This window comes from Entelurus aequoreus, linkage group LG25, assembly GCF_033978785.1.
Source record: "Entelurus aequoreus isolate RoL-2023_Sb linkage group LG25, RoL_Eaeq_v1.1, whole genome shotgun sequence".
Taxonomy (NCBI): domain Eukaryota; kingdom Metazoa; phylum Chordata; class Actinopteri; order Syngnathiformes; family Syngnathidae; genus Entelurus; species Entelurus aequoreus.
This window is the reverse complement of record NC_084755.1, coordinates 39,339,472-39,356,971: the sequence shown is the minus strand read 5'-3', so window position 1 is coordinate 39,356,971 and position 17,500 is coordinate 39,339,472. Positions and strand designations below refer to the sequence as shown.

General features: G+C 35.3%; 2 protein-coding genes across 2 annotated transcripts in view; both read right to left on the bottom strand.

Annotated features, from left to right (window-relative positions):
- Positions 1-5,520, bottom strand: part of LOC133642609 (sarcoplasmic/endoplasmic reticulum calcium ATPase 1-like) — a 120,138-nt gene extending 114,618 nt beyond the window's left edge. Inside the window, exon 1 of the mRNA XM_062036900.1 lies at positions 5,384-5,520. The gene's annotated coding sequence lies outside the window, so the exon portion shown is untranslated. The remainder of the gene's footprint in view (positions 1-5,383) is intronic.
- Positions 5,521-8,221: 2,701 nt separating this feature from the next.
- LOC133642321 (Na(+)/H(+) exchange regulatory cofactor NHE-RF1-like) overlaps positions 8,222-17,500 on the bottom strand; it is an 87,225-nt gene continuing 77,946 nt past the window's right edge. Inside the window, exons 5-6 of the mRNA XM_062036446.1 lie at positions 11,648-11,758; positions 8,222-8,583 (exon numbers count right to left, since the gene is read on the bottom strand). Coding sequence (XP_061892430.1) covers positions 8,446-8,583; positions 11,648-11,758 — 249 coding nt within the window. The 3' untranslated portion in view covers positions 8,222-8,445. The remainder of the gene's footprint in view (positions 8,584-11,647; positions 11,759-17,500) is intronic.

Sequence of the window (17,500 nt, the reverse complement as noted above, 5' to 3'; positions counted from 1 at the left end):
TGTTTGTGTGTGTGTGTGTATATGATACGTGTATGTGTGTGTGTCTATATGATACGTGTGTGTGTGTGTATATGAGATATGTATGTGTGCGTGTCTATATGATACATGTGTGTGTGTATATATGATACGTGTATGTGTGCGTGTCTATATGATACGTGTGTGTGTGTGTATATGAGATATGTATGTGTGCGTGTCTATATGATACGTGTGTGTGTGTGTCTATATGATACATGTGTGTGTGTGTGTGTCTATATGATACGTGTGTGTGTGTGTGTGTGTCTATATGATACGTGTGTGTGTGTAAATGAGATGTGTATGTGTGCGTGTCTATATGATACGTGTGTGTGTGTGTGTGTCTATATGATACGTGTGTGTGTGTGTGTGTGTGTGTCTATATGATACGTGTGTGTGTGTAAATGAGATGTGTATGTGTGCGTGTCTATATGATATGTGTGTGTGTGTGTATATGAGATATGTATGTGTGCGTGTCTATATGATACGTGTGTGTGTGTGTGTATATGAGATATGTATGTGTGCGTGTCTATATGATACGTGTGTGTGTGTGTGTGTGTGTATATGAGATATGTATGTGTGCGTGTCTATATGATACGTGTGTGTGTGTGTGTGTACATGAGATATGTAAGTGTGCGTGTCTATATGATATGTGTGTGTGTGTGTGTGTCTATATGATACATGTGTGTGTGTGTGTGTGTCTATATGATACGTGTGTGTGTGTAAAGGAGATGTGTATGTATGTGTGTCTATATGATACGTGTGTGTGTGTGTCTATATGATACGTGTGTGTGTGTGTGTGTGTGTCTATATGATACGTGTGTGTGTGTAAATGAGATGTGTATGTGTGTGTGTCTATATGATACGTGTGTGTGTGTGTGTATATGAGATATGTATGTGTGCGTGTCTATATGATACGTGTGTGTGTGTGTGTATATATGATACGTGTGTGTGTGTGTGTGTGTGTGTCTATATGATACGTGTGTGTGTGTAAATGAGATGTGTATGTGTGCGTGTCTATATGATACGTGTGTGTGTATATGAGATATGTATGTGTGCGTGTCTATATGATATGTGTGTGTGTGTGTCTATATGATACGTGTGTGTGTGTGTGTGTCTATATGATACGTGTGTGTGTGTGTATATGAGATATGTATGTGTGCGTGTCTATATGATGTGTGTGTGTGTGTGTGTGTGTCTATATGATACGTGTGTGTGTGTGTGTGTCTATATGATACGTGTGTGTGTGTAAATGAGATGTGTATGTGTGCGTGTCTATATGATACGTGTGTGTGTATATGAGATATGTATGTGTGCGTGTCTATATGATATGTGTGTGTGTGTGTCTATATGATACGTGTGTGTGTGTGTGTGTCTATATGATACGTGTGTGTGTGTGTGTGTGTGTCTATATGATACGTGTGTGTGTGTAAATGAGATGTGTATGTGTGCGTGTCTATATGATACGTGTGTGTGTGTGTATATGAGATATGTATGTGTGCGTGTCTATATGATATGTGTGTGTGTGTGTGTGTCTATATGATACGTGTGTGTGTGTGTGTGTGTCTATATGATACGTGTGTGTGTGTAAATGAGATGTGTATGTGTGCGTGTCTATATGATACGTGTGTGTGTGTGTGTGTGATACGTATTTCACACACACACACACACACACACACACACACACACACACACACACACACACACACACACACACAGGTCTATTCTTGGCGTGCTGTGGGGTGGAAGGTGTGTGTCCCCCCCCCCCCCCCCCCCCCCCAGAGCTGCAGCCTTACAAGGACCACTAGGGTGGACACGGTTGCTAGGAAACCAGCCATGTTTGCAGCATCAGCACATGACCATCATCATCATCATCATCATCCTTCCTCCTCCATGTCATCATCATCATCACCATCCTTCCTCCTCCATGTCATCATCATCATCCTCATCATAATCATCATCCTCATCATCATCATCACCATCACCCTTCCTCCTCCATGTCATCACTATCACCATCCTCATCATCATTATCACCATCCTTCCTCCTCCATGTCATCATCATCCTCATCATAATCATCATCATCATAATCATTACCACCATCATCATCATCCTCATCATAATCATCATCATCATAATCATTACCACCATCATCATCATCATCACCACCATCACCCTTCCTCCTCCATGTCATCACTATCACCATCCTCCTCATCATCATCATCCTCATCACCATCCTTCCTCCTCCATGTCATCACTATCACCATCCTCCTCCTCATCATCATTATCACCATCCTCCTCCTCATCATCATTATCACCATCCTCCTCCTCATCATCATTATCACCATCCTTCCTCCTCCATGTCATCATCATCATCATCATAATCATCATCATCAAAATCATCACCACCATCATCCTCATCATCATCATTAACACCATCCTTCCTCCTCCATGTCATCATCATCATCATCATAATCATCATCATCAAAATCATCACCACCATCATCCTCATCATCATCATAATCATCACCACCATCATCCTTCCTCCTCCATGTCATCATCATCAAAATCATCACCACCATCATCCTCATCATCATCATAATCATCACCACCATCATCATCCTCATCATCATCAGTATCATCACCACCATCATCCTCATCATCATCAGTATCATCACCACCATCATCCTCATCATCATCAGTATCATCACCACCATCATCCTCATCATCCTCATAATCATCACCACCATCATCATCATCATCATCATAATCATCACCACCATCATCCTCATCATCATCAGTATCATCACCACCATCATCCTCATAATCATCACCACCATCATCCTCATCATCATCATAATCATCACCACCATCATCATCCTCATCATCATCAGTATCATCACCACCATCATCCTCATCATCATCATAATCATCACCACCATCATCCTCATCACCATCATCATCATCACCACCATCATCCTCATCATCATCAGTATCATCACCACCATCATCCTCATCATCCTCATAATCATCACCACCATCATCATCATCATCATCATAATCATCACCACCATCATCCTCATCATCATCATAATCATCACCACCATCATCATCATCATCATCACCACCATCATCCTCATCATCATCAGTATCATCACCACCATCATCCTCATCATCATCAGTATCATCACCCTCATCATCATCATAATCATCACCACCATCATCCTCATCACCATCATCATCATCACCACCATCATCCTCATCATCATCAGTATCATCACCACCATCATCCTCATCATCATCATAATCATCGCCACCATCATCATCATCATCATAATCATCACCACCATCCTCATCATCATCATAATCATCACCACCATCATCATCATCATCAGTATCATCACCACCATCATCCTTCCTCCTCCATGTCATCACTATCACCATCCTCCTCCTCATCATCATTATCATCATCCTTCCTCCTCCATGTCATCATCATCATCATCATCATCACCACCATCACCCTTCCTCCTCCATGTCATCACTATCACCATCCTCCTCATCATCATCATCCTCATCACCATCCTTCCTCCTCCATGTCATCATCATCATCCTCATCATAATCATCATCCTCATCATCATCCTTCCTCCTCCATGTCATCATCATCATCATCATCATCACCACCATCACCCTTCCTCCTCCATGTCATCACTATCACCATCCTCCTCATCATCATCATCCTCATCACCATCCTTCCTCCTCCATGTCATCATCATCATCCTCATCATAATCATCATCCTCATCATCATCCTTCCTCCTCCATGTCATCATCATCATCATCATAATCATCATCATCAAAATCATCACCACCATCATCCTCATCATCATCATAATCATCACCACCATCATCCTTCCTCCTCCATGTCATCATCATCAAAATCATCACCACCATCATCATCATCATAATCATCACCACCATCATCCTTCCTCCTCCATGTCATCATAATCATCATCATCCAAATCATCACCACCATCATCCTCATCATCATCAGTATCATCACCACCATCATCCTCATCATCATCAGTATCATCACCACCATCATCCTCATCATCATCAGTATCATCACCACCATCATCCTCATCATCATCATAATCATCACCACCATCATCCTTCCTCCTCCATGTCATCATCATCATCATCATAATCATCATCATCCTCATCAGTATCATCACCACCATCATCCTCATCATCACCACCATCATCCTCATCACCACCATCATCCTTCCTCCTCCATGTCATCATCATCATCATCATAATCATCATCATCCTCATCATCATCAGTATCATCCCCACCATCATCCTCATCATCATCAGTATCATCACCACCATCATCCTCATCATCATCAGTATCATCACCACCATCATCCTCATCATCATCAGTATCATCACCACCATCATCCTCATCATCATCAGTATCATCACCACCATCATCCTTCCTCCTCCATGTCATCACTATCACCATCCTCCTCCTCATCATCATTATCATCATCCTTCCTCCTCCATGTCATCATCATCCTCATCATAATCATTACCACCACCATCATCATCATCATCATTATAATCATCACCAGCATCATCATCATCCTACTACTCCTCATCATCATCATCATCATCATCATCCTCCTCCTCCTCAACTTGCTTTTAAGTGGTCAAAGCCAGCATGCAATCAATGGTCAAAGGTAACTGCAGTAATGCAACTTGAAGCCAGCATGCAATCAATGGTCGAAGGTAACTGCAGTAATGCAACTTGAAGCCAGCAGTTCAAACAAACAAATGAAGAAAGTTGAGTAAGCAAATGAAGAAGTTAAGCATATCAAAGTAAGCATTTCCGATCTTCATCAAACGAACAAGTGTATTAGATTGATGTTGTTGCGCTATATTATGAACTAGACACGGTGTTATATTTTATTTTGAAGTATCGCTTTTATTTTTGAAGAACCGGATGTTCGCTGTTTTCTCGTTTGTTTACTTCCTCTTGCTTCGGACTTTTGAGTCGGAAGATAATAGTTATTCACTTTCTGTTGTAAATATTCTTCCTAAACGTTCTTAAATACTTGAAAAGTTAACACAATAATGTTGTGGCGTGTAAGTTATTTTCCTGCACAATTCTGATAATGAAGAAGTAGAGCGTCGACTGTGGGAATTGTTTGCATTGACGCATGTTGTTTACACCACAGGAGCACAAATCCCTCCGCCAGTGAAGCTGAGACCTCTGTGTGTCTGTGTGTGTAAAACGACGGCTTGGTGAAGTGTCTTTTATTTCAAAAACTACACAACGCAGACTAAGACTCACTATTCGAGCATTTTCACCGACCTTTGGTGTGTTTGTAGAATGTTGTAGAGTAGATCTTGCTGCATGTTTGGTGAGTGAGTCTGACTGAACCTCCATTCCTCTTCAGGTGCCTTCAGTCATTTGGCGGTTATTTTCCCGTGGCATTCTGGGAAATGTAGTTCTCAACGGGTTTGACCGTGTAGTTTTCCACCATGGAGGGCGTGGATTGACACTTGACTGACACTTCTGGGTGTTTAACTCCACACCAATTATGAGCTATGGCCAAAATATTAGGTACACCTTTATCCAAGTCATTAGATATGGCCAAAATATTAGGTACACCTTTATCCAAGTCATTAGATATGGCCAAAATATTAGGTACATGTTTTTTTTTTCAAATGATTAGCTATGGCCAAAATATTAGGTACACCTTTATGGCCAAAATATTAGGTACATGTTTTTTTTTCTTTTTCAAATGATTAGCTATGGCCAATTTATTAGGTACACCTTAATCCAAATGATTAGCTATGGCCAAAATATTAGGTACACCCTTATTCAAATTATTAACTAAGGCCACACTATTAGGTACACCTTTCTCATCCCAAATGATTAACTATGGCCAAAATATTAGGTACACCTTTATCCAAATTATTAACTGTGGCCAATTTATTAGGTACACCTTAATCCAAATTATTAGCTATGGCCAAAATATTAGGTACACCTTTATGGCCAAAATATTAGGTACATGTTTTTTTTGTTTTTTTCAAATTATTAGCTATGGCCAAAATATTAGGTACACCTTTATCCAAATTATTAACTGTGGCCAATTTATTAGGTACACCTTTTTTCCCCCCGAATGATTAGCTATGGCCAAAATATTAGGTACACCTTATCCAAATTATTAACTATGGCCAAAATATTAGGTACACCTTTATGGCCAAAATATTAGGTACACCTTTATGGCCAAACTATTAGGTACACCTTCTTTTCCCAAATGATTAGCTATGGCCAAAATATTAGGTACACCTTAATCCAAATTATTAGCTATGGCCAAAATATTAGGTACATGTTTTTTTTTTTTTTTTTCAAATGATTAGCTATGGCCAAAATATTAGGTACACCTTTATGGCCAAAATATTAGGTACATGTTTTTTTTTTTTTTTTCCAAATGATTAGCTATGGCCAAAATATTAGGTACACCTTAATCCAAATTATTAGCTATGGCCAAAATATTAGGTACATGTTTTTTGGTTTTTTTTCAAATGATTAGCTATGGCCAAAATATTAGGTACACCTTTATGGCCAAAATATTAGGTACATGTTTTTGTTTTTTTTCCCCAAATTACTAGCTATGGCCAAAATATTAGGTACACCTTTATCCAAATTATTAGCTATGGACAAATTATTAGGTACACCTTTATGGCCAAAATATTAGGTACATGTTTTTTGTTTTTTTTTCAAATGATTAGCTATGGCCAATTTATTAGGTACACTTTATCCAAATGATTAGCTATGGCCAAAATATTAGGTACACCTTAATCCAAATTATTAGCTATGGCCAAAATATTAGGGACACCTTTATGGCCAAAATATTAGGTACATGTTTTTTTTTGTTGAAATTATTAGCTATGGCCAATTTATTAGGTACACCTTTATCCAAAGTATTAGCTATGTCCAAAATAGTAGGTACATGTTTTTGTTTTTTTTCAAATTAGCTATATCCAATTTATTAGGTACACCTTTGTTTCCAAATTATTACCTATGGACAAATTATTAGCTATGGCCAAAATATTAGGTACATGCTTTTTTCTTTCTTTCAAATGATTAGCTATGGCCAAAATATTAGGTACACCTTTATCCAAATTATTAGCTATGGCCAAAATATTAGGTACACCTCAATCAAAATGATTTAACTACAGCCAAACCATTAGGTACACCTTTTTTCCCCACAATTTATTAACTATGGCCAAACTATTAGGTACACCTTTCTTTTCCCAAATGATTAACTATGTCCAAAATATTAGACACACCTTTTTTTCCCAAATAATTAGCTATGGCCAAAATATTAGGTACTCCTTAATACAAATGATTAGCTATGGCCAAAATATTAGGTACACCTTTATCCAAATAATTAGCTATGGCCAAACTATTAGGTACAAATCATTAGCTATGGCCAAAATATTAGGTACACCTTTTTCTTCACATGGATATGACAGAATAATACTTTATTGCCATCAAATCGTCGCGTACACGGACAACAACTCCTTTGGAAAATAATCCAAACGGGACAAGAAAAAAAAAACGTTATTATTGACAGAAATGTTTGAGGATTTGAAGAGAAGTGAAATTGCCAAGAAAAGCGAGTGGATCAAACGTGTGCTCCCACATCATTGGGGGAAAGGATTTGTTGAAAAATGTAAAAATATATGAAATATACATTCTCATATGATTGCTGCTTCAAGCTAGCAGTTTGTTTGTTACATCTAAAGTCAAAACAGGTTTTAAATCACTTTTTTTTAGCCAAGAAGCAAATATCTACACAAGACTTGATTTGTATCTCAAAATATTTATAATAATACAATTATCTCATAATAATAAATATCTTATAATAATAATAATTGTATTATGACAAAAATATTATTATTACTACATAATAATAACATTATTATTAGTACATAATATTAATCTCATTATTACTACATAATAATAATATTAATCTTATTATTATTATTATTACTACATAATAACAATGTAGTAATAATAATATTACTACATAATAATAATAATATTACTACATAATAATATTATTACTACACAATATGATTACTATTACTACATAATAATAATACGATTATTATGTCGTAATAATAATTGTATTATGACGTAATAATACTATTATTATGACATAATATTATTAATATTATGGCATAATAATAATGATATTATTGTTATAATAATGATAGTGAGATGATTAGTCCAGCATGATTGTCAGTGTGTACATGTCCTGTTAGTAGAAAGTTAAAAACATCATTTCTCCTGAAAAGTCTCCTCTCTGATCGCGCTGCCAATCACCGCCATAAAAAAGGGTTTGGTGCCGGAAGCTTCTAAAGGTTGCTGAAGAGTTCGTTTTTCTTGGTCCAGTCCATAGCGGGCGCTCTCTTGTTGGAGCGCTTCTGGTGGGCCAGCTCCTTGACCTGCTGCAGACTCATGGTCAGGGCGGGGATGGCCCCTGGGGTCACGCCCTGGAGGGGACACATCCTCCTTTTATTTCATTGTTGAAACACCTTTTTAGGCCACCTTCATGCGACCAGAAGGAGCTTTAACATGCAACCTGTTTAGAAAAGTTTTTATTTCAAATGTAACCTTCCTCTGATTAATACATATAGTTTGATGATAAAATGTTATTTTTAATGTAACATTTAAATGTAACCTTCCTCTGATTAATACAAATAGTTTTTATATTTTTTAAATCTTATTTTATGTTAAACTTTTTTTTATGTATTTATTTATTTTTTAATACAAATAGATTGACAAAAAAAAATTTATTTTTAGTGTCACATTTAAATGTGACCTTCCTCTGATTAATACAAATAGTTTTTATATTTTTTAAATCTTATTTTATGTTATTTAAACTTTTTTTTATGTATTTATTTATTTTTTAATACAAATAGATTGACAATAAAATGTTATTTTTAATGTCACATTTAAATGTAACCTTCTTCTGATTAATACAAATAGTTTTTATATTTTTTAATCTTATTTTATGTTATTTAAACTTTTTTTTATGTATTTATTTTTTAATACAAATAGATTGACAATAAAATGTTATTTTTAATGTCACATTTAAATGTAACCTTCCTCTGATTAATACTTTTTTACATTTTTTGAAATTATTTTGTAATTTTTTTTGTAATTTTATCTATTTACTAATTTTTTTTAATGATTTTTAAAAAATACAATTAGTTTGATAATAAAATACTATTTTTAATGTAACAATAAAAAAGGATCTGATCACAACTTGTTTTGAGTTTCAGGTGCACTTCCAAGCCATGAGGTGGCAGCACTGTCCAGGCTAGCTAAGGATGTGTTGTGTTGCGCCCTGCAAAGTGTTTATACTCTAAGTATTTGTTTGGTTATAACTTTCATCTTACTTGTAGTTTTAATTAACACATTTGGAGGTGTTGAAATATTAGGTACATGTTGTTTTCAAATTATTAGCTATGGCCAAATTATTAGGTACACCTTTATGCAAATGATGAGGTATGGCCAAAATATTAGGTACACTTTTATGCAAATTATGAGCTATGGCCAAAATATTAGGTACACCTTTATGCAAATTATTAGCTATGGCCAAAATATTAGGTACACCTTTATGCAAATTATTAGCTATGGCCAAAATATTAGGTACACCTTCCTTTATGCAAATTATGAGGTATGGCCAAAATATTAGGTACACCTTTATGCAAATTATGAGGTATGGCCAAAATATTAGGTACATATTTATTTTCAAATGATTAGTTACGGACAAAATATTAGGTACACCTTTATGCAAATTATGAGCTATGGCCAAAATATTAGGTACACCTTCCTTTATGCAAATTATGAGGTATGGCCAAAATATTAGGTACACCTTTATGCAAATTATGAGGTATGGCCAAAATATTAGGTACATATTTATTTTCAAATGATTAGCTACGGACAATATATTAGGTACACCTTTATGCAAATTATTAGCTAAGGCCAAATTATTAGGTACACCTTTATGCAAATTATGAGGTATGGCCAAAATATTAGGTACACCTTTATGCAAATTATGAGGTACGGCCAAAATATTAGGTACACCTTTATGCAAATTATGAGGTATGGCCAAAATATTAGGTACACCTTTATGCAAATTATTAGCTATGGCCAAAATATTAGGCACACCTTTATGCAAATTATGAGGTATGGCCAAAATATTAGGTACACCTTTATGCAAATTATGAGGTATGGCCAAAATATTAGGTACACCTTTATGCAAATTATTAGCTATGGCCAAAATATTAGGCACACCTTTATGCAAATTATGAGGTATGGCCAAAATATTAGGTACACCTTTATGCAAATTATTAGCTATGGCCAAAATATTAGGCACACCTTTATGCAAATTATGAGGTATGGCCAAAATATTAGGTACACCTTCCTTTATGCAAATTATGAGGTATGGCCAAAATATTAGGTACACCTTTATGCAAATTATGAGGTATGGCCAAAATATTAGGTACACCTTTATGCAAATTATGAGGTATGGCCAAAATATTAGGTACACCTTTATGCAAATCATTAGCTATGGCCAAAATATTAGGTACACCTTTATGCAAATTATGAGGTATGGCCAAAATATTAGGTACATATTTATTTTCAAATGATTAGTTACGGACAAAATATTAGGTACACCTTTATGCAAATTATTAGTTATGGCCAAAATATTAGGTACACCTTTATGCAAATTATTAGCTATGGCCAAAATATTAGGTACACCTTCCTTTATGCAAATTATGAGGTATGGCCAAAATATTAGGTACATATTTATTTCCAAATGATTAGTTACGGACAAAATATTAGGTACACCTTTATGCAAATGATTAGCTATGGCCAAAATATTAGGTACACCTTTATGCAAATTGATGGCTATGGTCAAAATATTAGGTACACCTTTATGCAAATTGATGGCTATGGTCAAAATATTAGGTACACCTTTATGCAAATTATTAGCTAAGGCCAAATTATTAGGTACACCTTTCTTTTCCAAATTATTAGTTATGGCCAAAATATTAGGTACATATTTATTTTCAAATGATTTGTTATGGCCAAAATATTAGGTACACTTTTATGCAAATTATGAGGTATGGCCAAAATATTAGGTACACCTTTATGCAAATTGATGGCTATGGTCAAAATATTAGGTACACCTTTATGCTAATTATTAGCTATGGCCAAATTATTAGGTACACCTTTCTTTTCCAAATTATGAGCTATGGCCAAAATTATTAGGTACACCTTTATCCAAATGTTGAAATTGCTAATGCTAATAGTAGCTTGTCTATGGCATATCCAATGTAAACTAGCATCAAGTTAGCACATTTTGTCAGAGTGGAGCTTTACTTTACGTTGTAGTGTTTTCTACCAAGCATACTTTCTTTGTTGCTGTTGAAAATGTTAACATTATTTAGAGGGAGTTGGTCTGAATCTGCTCTCAGTGCTGCTTGAGTGATTTTTTTATTGATATGAATTTGTTGTCTATGTTCTATGTTTCCTGTCACCTACCTCGGGGGGAGTGCTGCTGCTGGGCGAGGTGATGGACGCGTTGGACGAGGCGTTGGATGGAGAAGGGCTGACTGACGGCTTGGAGTCTCTCTCGGCCCCGCCCCCGTTCACCTGGCAACACAAACACTGATGTCACTTCCCGCCATCGGCTGGAAGAATATGTAACAATGTTCTAGGGAGTGTGGTGAAGTTGTGTGTTTGATTAAAACAACATTATTCTAGGGAGCGTGGTGAAGTTGTGTGTTTGATCTAAACAACAATATTCTAGGGAGCGTGGTGAAGTTGTGTGTTTGATTTAAACAACAATATTCTAGGGAGCGTGGTGAAGTTTTGTGTTTGATTAAAACAACAATATTCTAGGGAGCGTGGTGAAGTTGTGTGTTTGATTAAAACAACAATATTCTAGGGAGCGTGGTGAAGTTGTGTGTTTAATTTAAACAACAATATTCTAGGGAGCGTGGTGAAGTTTTGTGTTTGATTAAAACAACAATATTCTAGGGAGCGTGGTGAAGTTGTGTGTTTGATTAAAACAACAATATTCTAGGGAGCGTGGTGAAGTTGTGTGTTTAATTTAAACAACAATATTCTAGGGAGCGTGGTGAAGTTTTGTGTTTGATTAAAACAACAATATTCTAGGGAGCGTGGTAAAGTTGTGTGTTTGATTAAAACAACAATATTCTAGGGAGCGTGGTGAAGTTGTGTGTTTAATTTAAACAACAATATTCTAGGGAGCGTGGTGAAGTTGTGTGTTTAATTTAAACAACAATATTCTAGGGAGCGTGGTGAAGTTGTGTGTTTAATTTAAACAACAATATTCTAGGGAGCGTGGTGAAGTTTTGTTGAATTTAAACAACAATATTCTAGGGAGCGTGGTGAAGTTGTGTGTTGAATTTAAACAACAATATTCTAGGGAGCGTGGTGAAGTTGTGTGTTGAATTTAAACAACAATATTCTAGGGAGCGTGGTGAAGTTGTGTTGAATTCAAACAACAATATTCTAGGGAGCGTGGTGAAGTTGTGTTGAATTTAAACAACAATATTCTGGGAACGTGGTGAAGTTGTGTTGAATTTAAAGAACAATATTCTAGGGAGCGTGGTGAAGTTGTGTTTAATTCAAACAACAATATTCTAGGGAGCGTGGTGAAGTTGTGTTGAATTTAAACAACAATATTCTAGGGAGCGTGGTGAAGTTGTGTTGAATTTAAACAACAATATTCTAGGGAGCGTGGTGAAGTTGTGTGTTTAATTTAAACAACAATATTCTAGGGAGCGTGGTGAAGTTGTGTTGAATTTAAACAACAATATTCTAGGGAGCGTGGTGAAGTTGTGTTGAATTTAAACAACAATATTCTAGGGAGCGTGGTGAAGTTGTGTGTTTGATTAAAACAACAATATTCTAGGGAGCGTGGTGAAGTTGTGTGTTTGATCTAAACAACAATATTCTAGGGAGCGTGGTGAAGTTGTGTGTTTGATTTAAACAACAATATTCTAGGGAGCGTGGTGAAGTTTTGTTGAATTTAAACAACAATATTCTAGGGAGCGTGGTGAAGTTGTGTGTTGAATTTAAAGAACAATATTCTAGGGAGCGTGGTGAAGTTGTGTTGAATTCAAACAACAATATTCTAGGGAGCGTGGTGAAGTTGTGTTGAATTCAAACAACAATATTCTAGGGAGCGTGGTGAAGTTGTGTGTTTGATTTAAACAACAATATTCTAGGGAGCGTGGTGAAGTTGTGTGTTTGATTAAAACAACAATATTCTAGGGAGCGTGGTGAAGTTGTGTGTTTAATTTAAACAACAATATTCTAGGGAGCGTGGTGAAGTTGTGTGTTTAATTTAAACAACAATATTCTAGGGAGCGTGGTGAAGTTTTGTTGAATTTAAACAACAATATTCTAGGGAGCGTGGTGAAGTTGTGTTGAATTTAAAGAACAATATTCTAGGGAGCGTGGTGAAGTTGTGTGTTGAATTTAAACAACAATATTCTAGGGAGCGTGGTGAAGTTGTGTGTTGAATTTAAAGAACAATATTCTAGGGAGCGTGGTGAAGTTGTGTTGAATTCAAACAACAATATTCTAGGGAGCGTGGTGAAGTTGTGTTGAATTTAAACAACAATATTCTGGGAACGTGGTGAAGTTGTGTTGAATTTAAACAACAATATTCTAGGGAGCGTGGTGAAGTTGTGTTGAATTCAAACAACAATATTCTAGGGAGCGTGGTGAAGTTGTGTTGAATTTAAACAACAATATTCTAGGGAGCGTGGTGAAGTTGTGTTGAATTTAAACAACAATATTCTAGGGAGCGTGGTGAAGTTGTGTTGAATTTAAACAACAATATTCTAGGGAGCGTGGTGAAGTTGTGTTGAATTTAAACAACAATATTCTAGGGAGCGTGGTGAAGTTGTGTTGAATTTAAACAACAATATTCTAGGGAGCGTGGTGAAGTTGTGTGTTTAATTTAAACAACAATATTCTAGGGAGCGTGGTGAAGTTGTGTTGAATTTAAACAACAATATTCTAGGGAGCGTGGTGAAGTTGTGTTGAATTTAAACAACAATATTCTAGGGAGCGTGGTGAAGTTGTGTGTTGAATTTAAAGAACAATATTCTAGGGAGCGTGGTGAAGTTGTGTTGAATTCAAACAACAATATTCTAGGGAGCGTGGTGAAGTTGTGTTGAATTTAAACAACAATATTCTGGGAACGTGGTGAAGTTGTGTTGAATTTAAAGAACAATATTCTAGGGAGCGTGGTGAAGTTGTGTTGAATTCAAACAACAATATTCTAGGGAGCGTGGTGAAGTTGTGTTGAATTTAAACAACAATATTCTAGGGAGCGTGGTGAAGTTGTGTTGAATTTAAACAACAATATTCTAGGGAGCGTGGTGAAGTTGTGTTGAATTTAAACAACAATATTCTAGGGAGCGTGGTGAAGTTGTGTGTTTAATTTAAACAACAATATTCTAGGGAGCGTGGTGAAGTTGTGTTGAATTTAAACAACAATATTCTAGGGAGCGTGGTGAAGTTGTGTTGAATTTAAACAACAATATTCTAGGGAGCGTGGTGAAGTTGTGTGTTTAATTTAAACAACAATATTCTAGGGAGCGTGGTGAAGTTTTGTGTTTGATCTAAACAACAATATTCTAGGGAGCGTGGTGAAGTTGTGTGTTTGATATAAACAACAATATTCTAGGGAGCGTGGTGAAGTTTTGTTGAATTTAAACAACAATATTCTAGGGAGCGTGGTGAAGTTGTGTGTTTAATTTAAACAACAATATTCTAGGGAGCGTGGTGAAGTTGTGTGTTTAATTTAAACAACAATATTCTAGGGAGCGTGGTGAAGTTTTGTTGAATTTAAACAACAATATTCTAGGGAGCGTGGTGAAGTTGTGTGTTGAATTTAAACAACAATATTCTAGGGAGCGTGGTGAAGTTGTGTGTTGAATTTAAACAACAATATTCTAGGGAGCGTGGTGAAGTTGTGTGTTGAATTTAAAGAACAATATTCTAGGGAGCGTGGTGAAGTTGTGTTGAATTCAAACAACAATATTCTAGGGAGCGTGGTGAAGTTGTGTTGAATTTAAACAACAATATTCTAGGGAGCGTGGTGAAGTTGTGTTGAATTTAAACAACAATATTCTAGGGAGCGTGGTGAAGTTGTGTGTTTAATTTAAGCAACAATTTCTAGGGAGCGCGGTGAAGTTGTGTTGAATTTAAACAACAATATTCTAGGGAGCGTGGTGAAGTTGTGTTGAATTTAAACAACAATATTCTGGGGAGCGTGGTGAAGTTGTGTTGAATTTAAACAACAATATTCTAGGGAGCGTGGTGAAGTTGTGTGTTTAATTTAAGCAACAATTTCTAGGGAGCGCAGTGAAGTTGTGTTGAATTTAAACAACAATATTCTAGGGAGCGTGGTGAAGTTGTGTTGAATTTAAACAACAATATTCTGGGGAGCATGGTGAAGTTGTGTTGAATTTAAACAATATTTTAGTGAGCGTGGTGAGATCGTGTGTTGAATTTAAAGAACAATATTCTAGGGAGCGTGGTGAAGTTGTGTTGAATTTAAACAACAATATTCTAGGGAACGTGGTGAAGTTGTGTTGAATTTAAACAATATTCTAGTGAGCGTGGTGAGATTGTGTGTTGAATTTAAACAACAATATTCTGGGGAGCGTGGTGAAGTTGTGTTGAATTTAAACAACAATATTCTAGGGAGCGTGGTGATATAATATTAGCATGTCTCAAAATTCATGAATTTCAAGTTAAAATGGTCAATTAGCTAAAAAGCTAGCATGAAATATTAGCATGCTAATGTTAGCATGATAACATCGGAACATTTTGCGTACTTCTAAAATGGCGCCAAGTATCAAAATCAATGATTTTTAGATCCAAATGAATATAGTTAGCCAAAACACCAACAGCACACACAAACACCACACAGGATAATATTGTCAATAATTAATTAAAATGTTGCATATTTTTAAGTATCTAAGAAAAGATCATCATTGTAATAACTAGAACATTCCCTCTGAAATTGTGGTGGGCCTGCTATCTGTGCTGTGAAACTTCGGTCCACAGTTTATTCAAGCTAAAATTCTAGCATGAAATGTGAGCATGCTAATGTTACCATGATAATGTAGGAAAAGTTAGTGTACTTCTAAGATGACGCCAAATATCAAAATCCATGATTTTTAAGTTTAAATTATCAAAATTGGCTCGAATGCTAGCATGAAATGTTAGTACGCTAATAATAACACGATAACATCGGAAAAGTTAGTGTACTTCTAAGATGATACAAGTATTAAAGTATTATAATGCATGATTTTTAGTTTGAAATGATAAAAATTAGCTCAAATGCTAGCATGAAACCTTAGAACGATAAAGTTAGCATGAGAACATCGGAAAAGTTAGCAAAATTATAAGATGGCGCCAAGTATCAAAATCCACGATTTTTAAGTTTAAATGATCAAAATGAGCTCGAATGCTAGCATGAAATGTTAGTACGCTAATATTAGCATGATAACATTGAACAAGTTAGTGTACTCCTCAGAAGATGCACGTATTAACGTATTAAAATGCTTGATTTTTAGATTTAAATGATCAAAATTAGCTCAAATGTTAGCATGAATCGTTAGCATGCACATGTTAACATGATAACATTGGAACAGTTAGTTTACTTCTAAGGTGACTCAAGTATTAAAATCCATGGTTTTTAGGTTTAAACATTAAAAATGAGCTAACATATTAGCATAGAACGTTAGCGTGCTAATGTTAGTGTGGTAACTTTGAGAAAGTATAAATGCATAAATAAATGCATGATTTTTAGGTTGAAATGAATACAATGAGGTAAAATACATCCACTTACACAAAAGTCCCACAAAAGATAATATTGTAAATAATAATTAATTAACATGTAGCACATATTTAAGTGCCAAAGAACAGATAATGAGAGTACTAATAATAATAATAATAATGATCTACAGGTAAAAACATATATACTGTGCGTACATTTTTACATTCTACTATTTCTATACTTGGGACGGAAAATCTATTAGTCTGTGCTCGCTACTAAATGACTTTTATTCAAATTTACCAGCCTCGATGCAGTACTAGATACAACCACACGGTGGCAGCATTGTGTTTGTGATCTGTTGTACAGAAAGTGTTGTATTTTTATAGATATATCAGAACTGTATGTATGTGTATATATGTGTGTGTGTGTATATATATATATATATATATATATATATATATATATATATATATATATATATATATATATATATATATATATATATATATATATATATATATATACGTATGTATGTATAAACACACACACATGTATATAATATA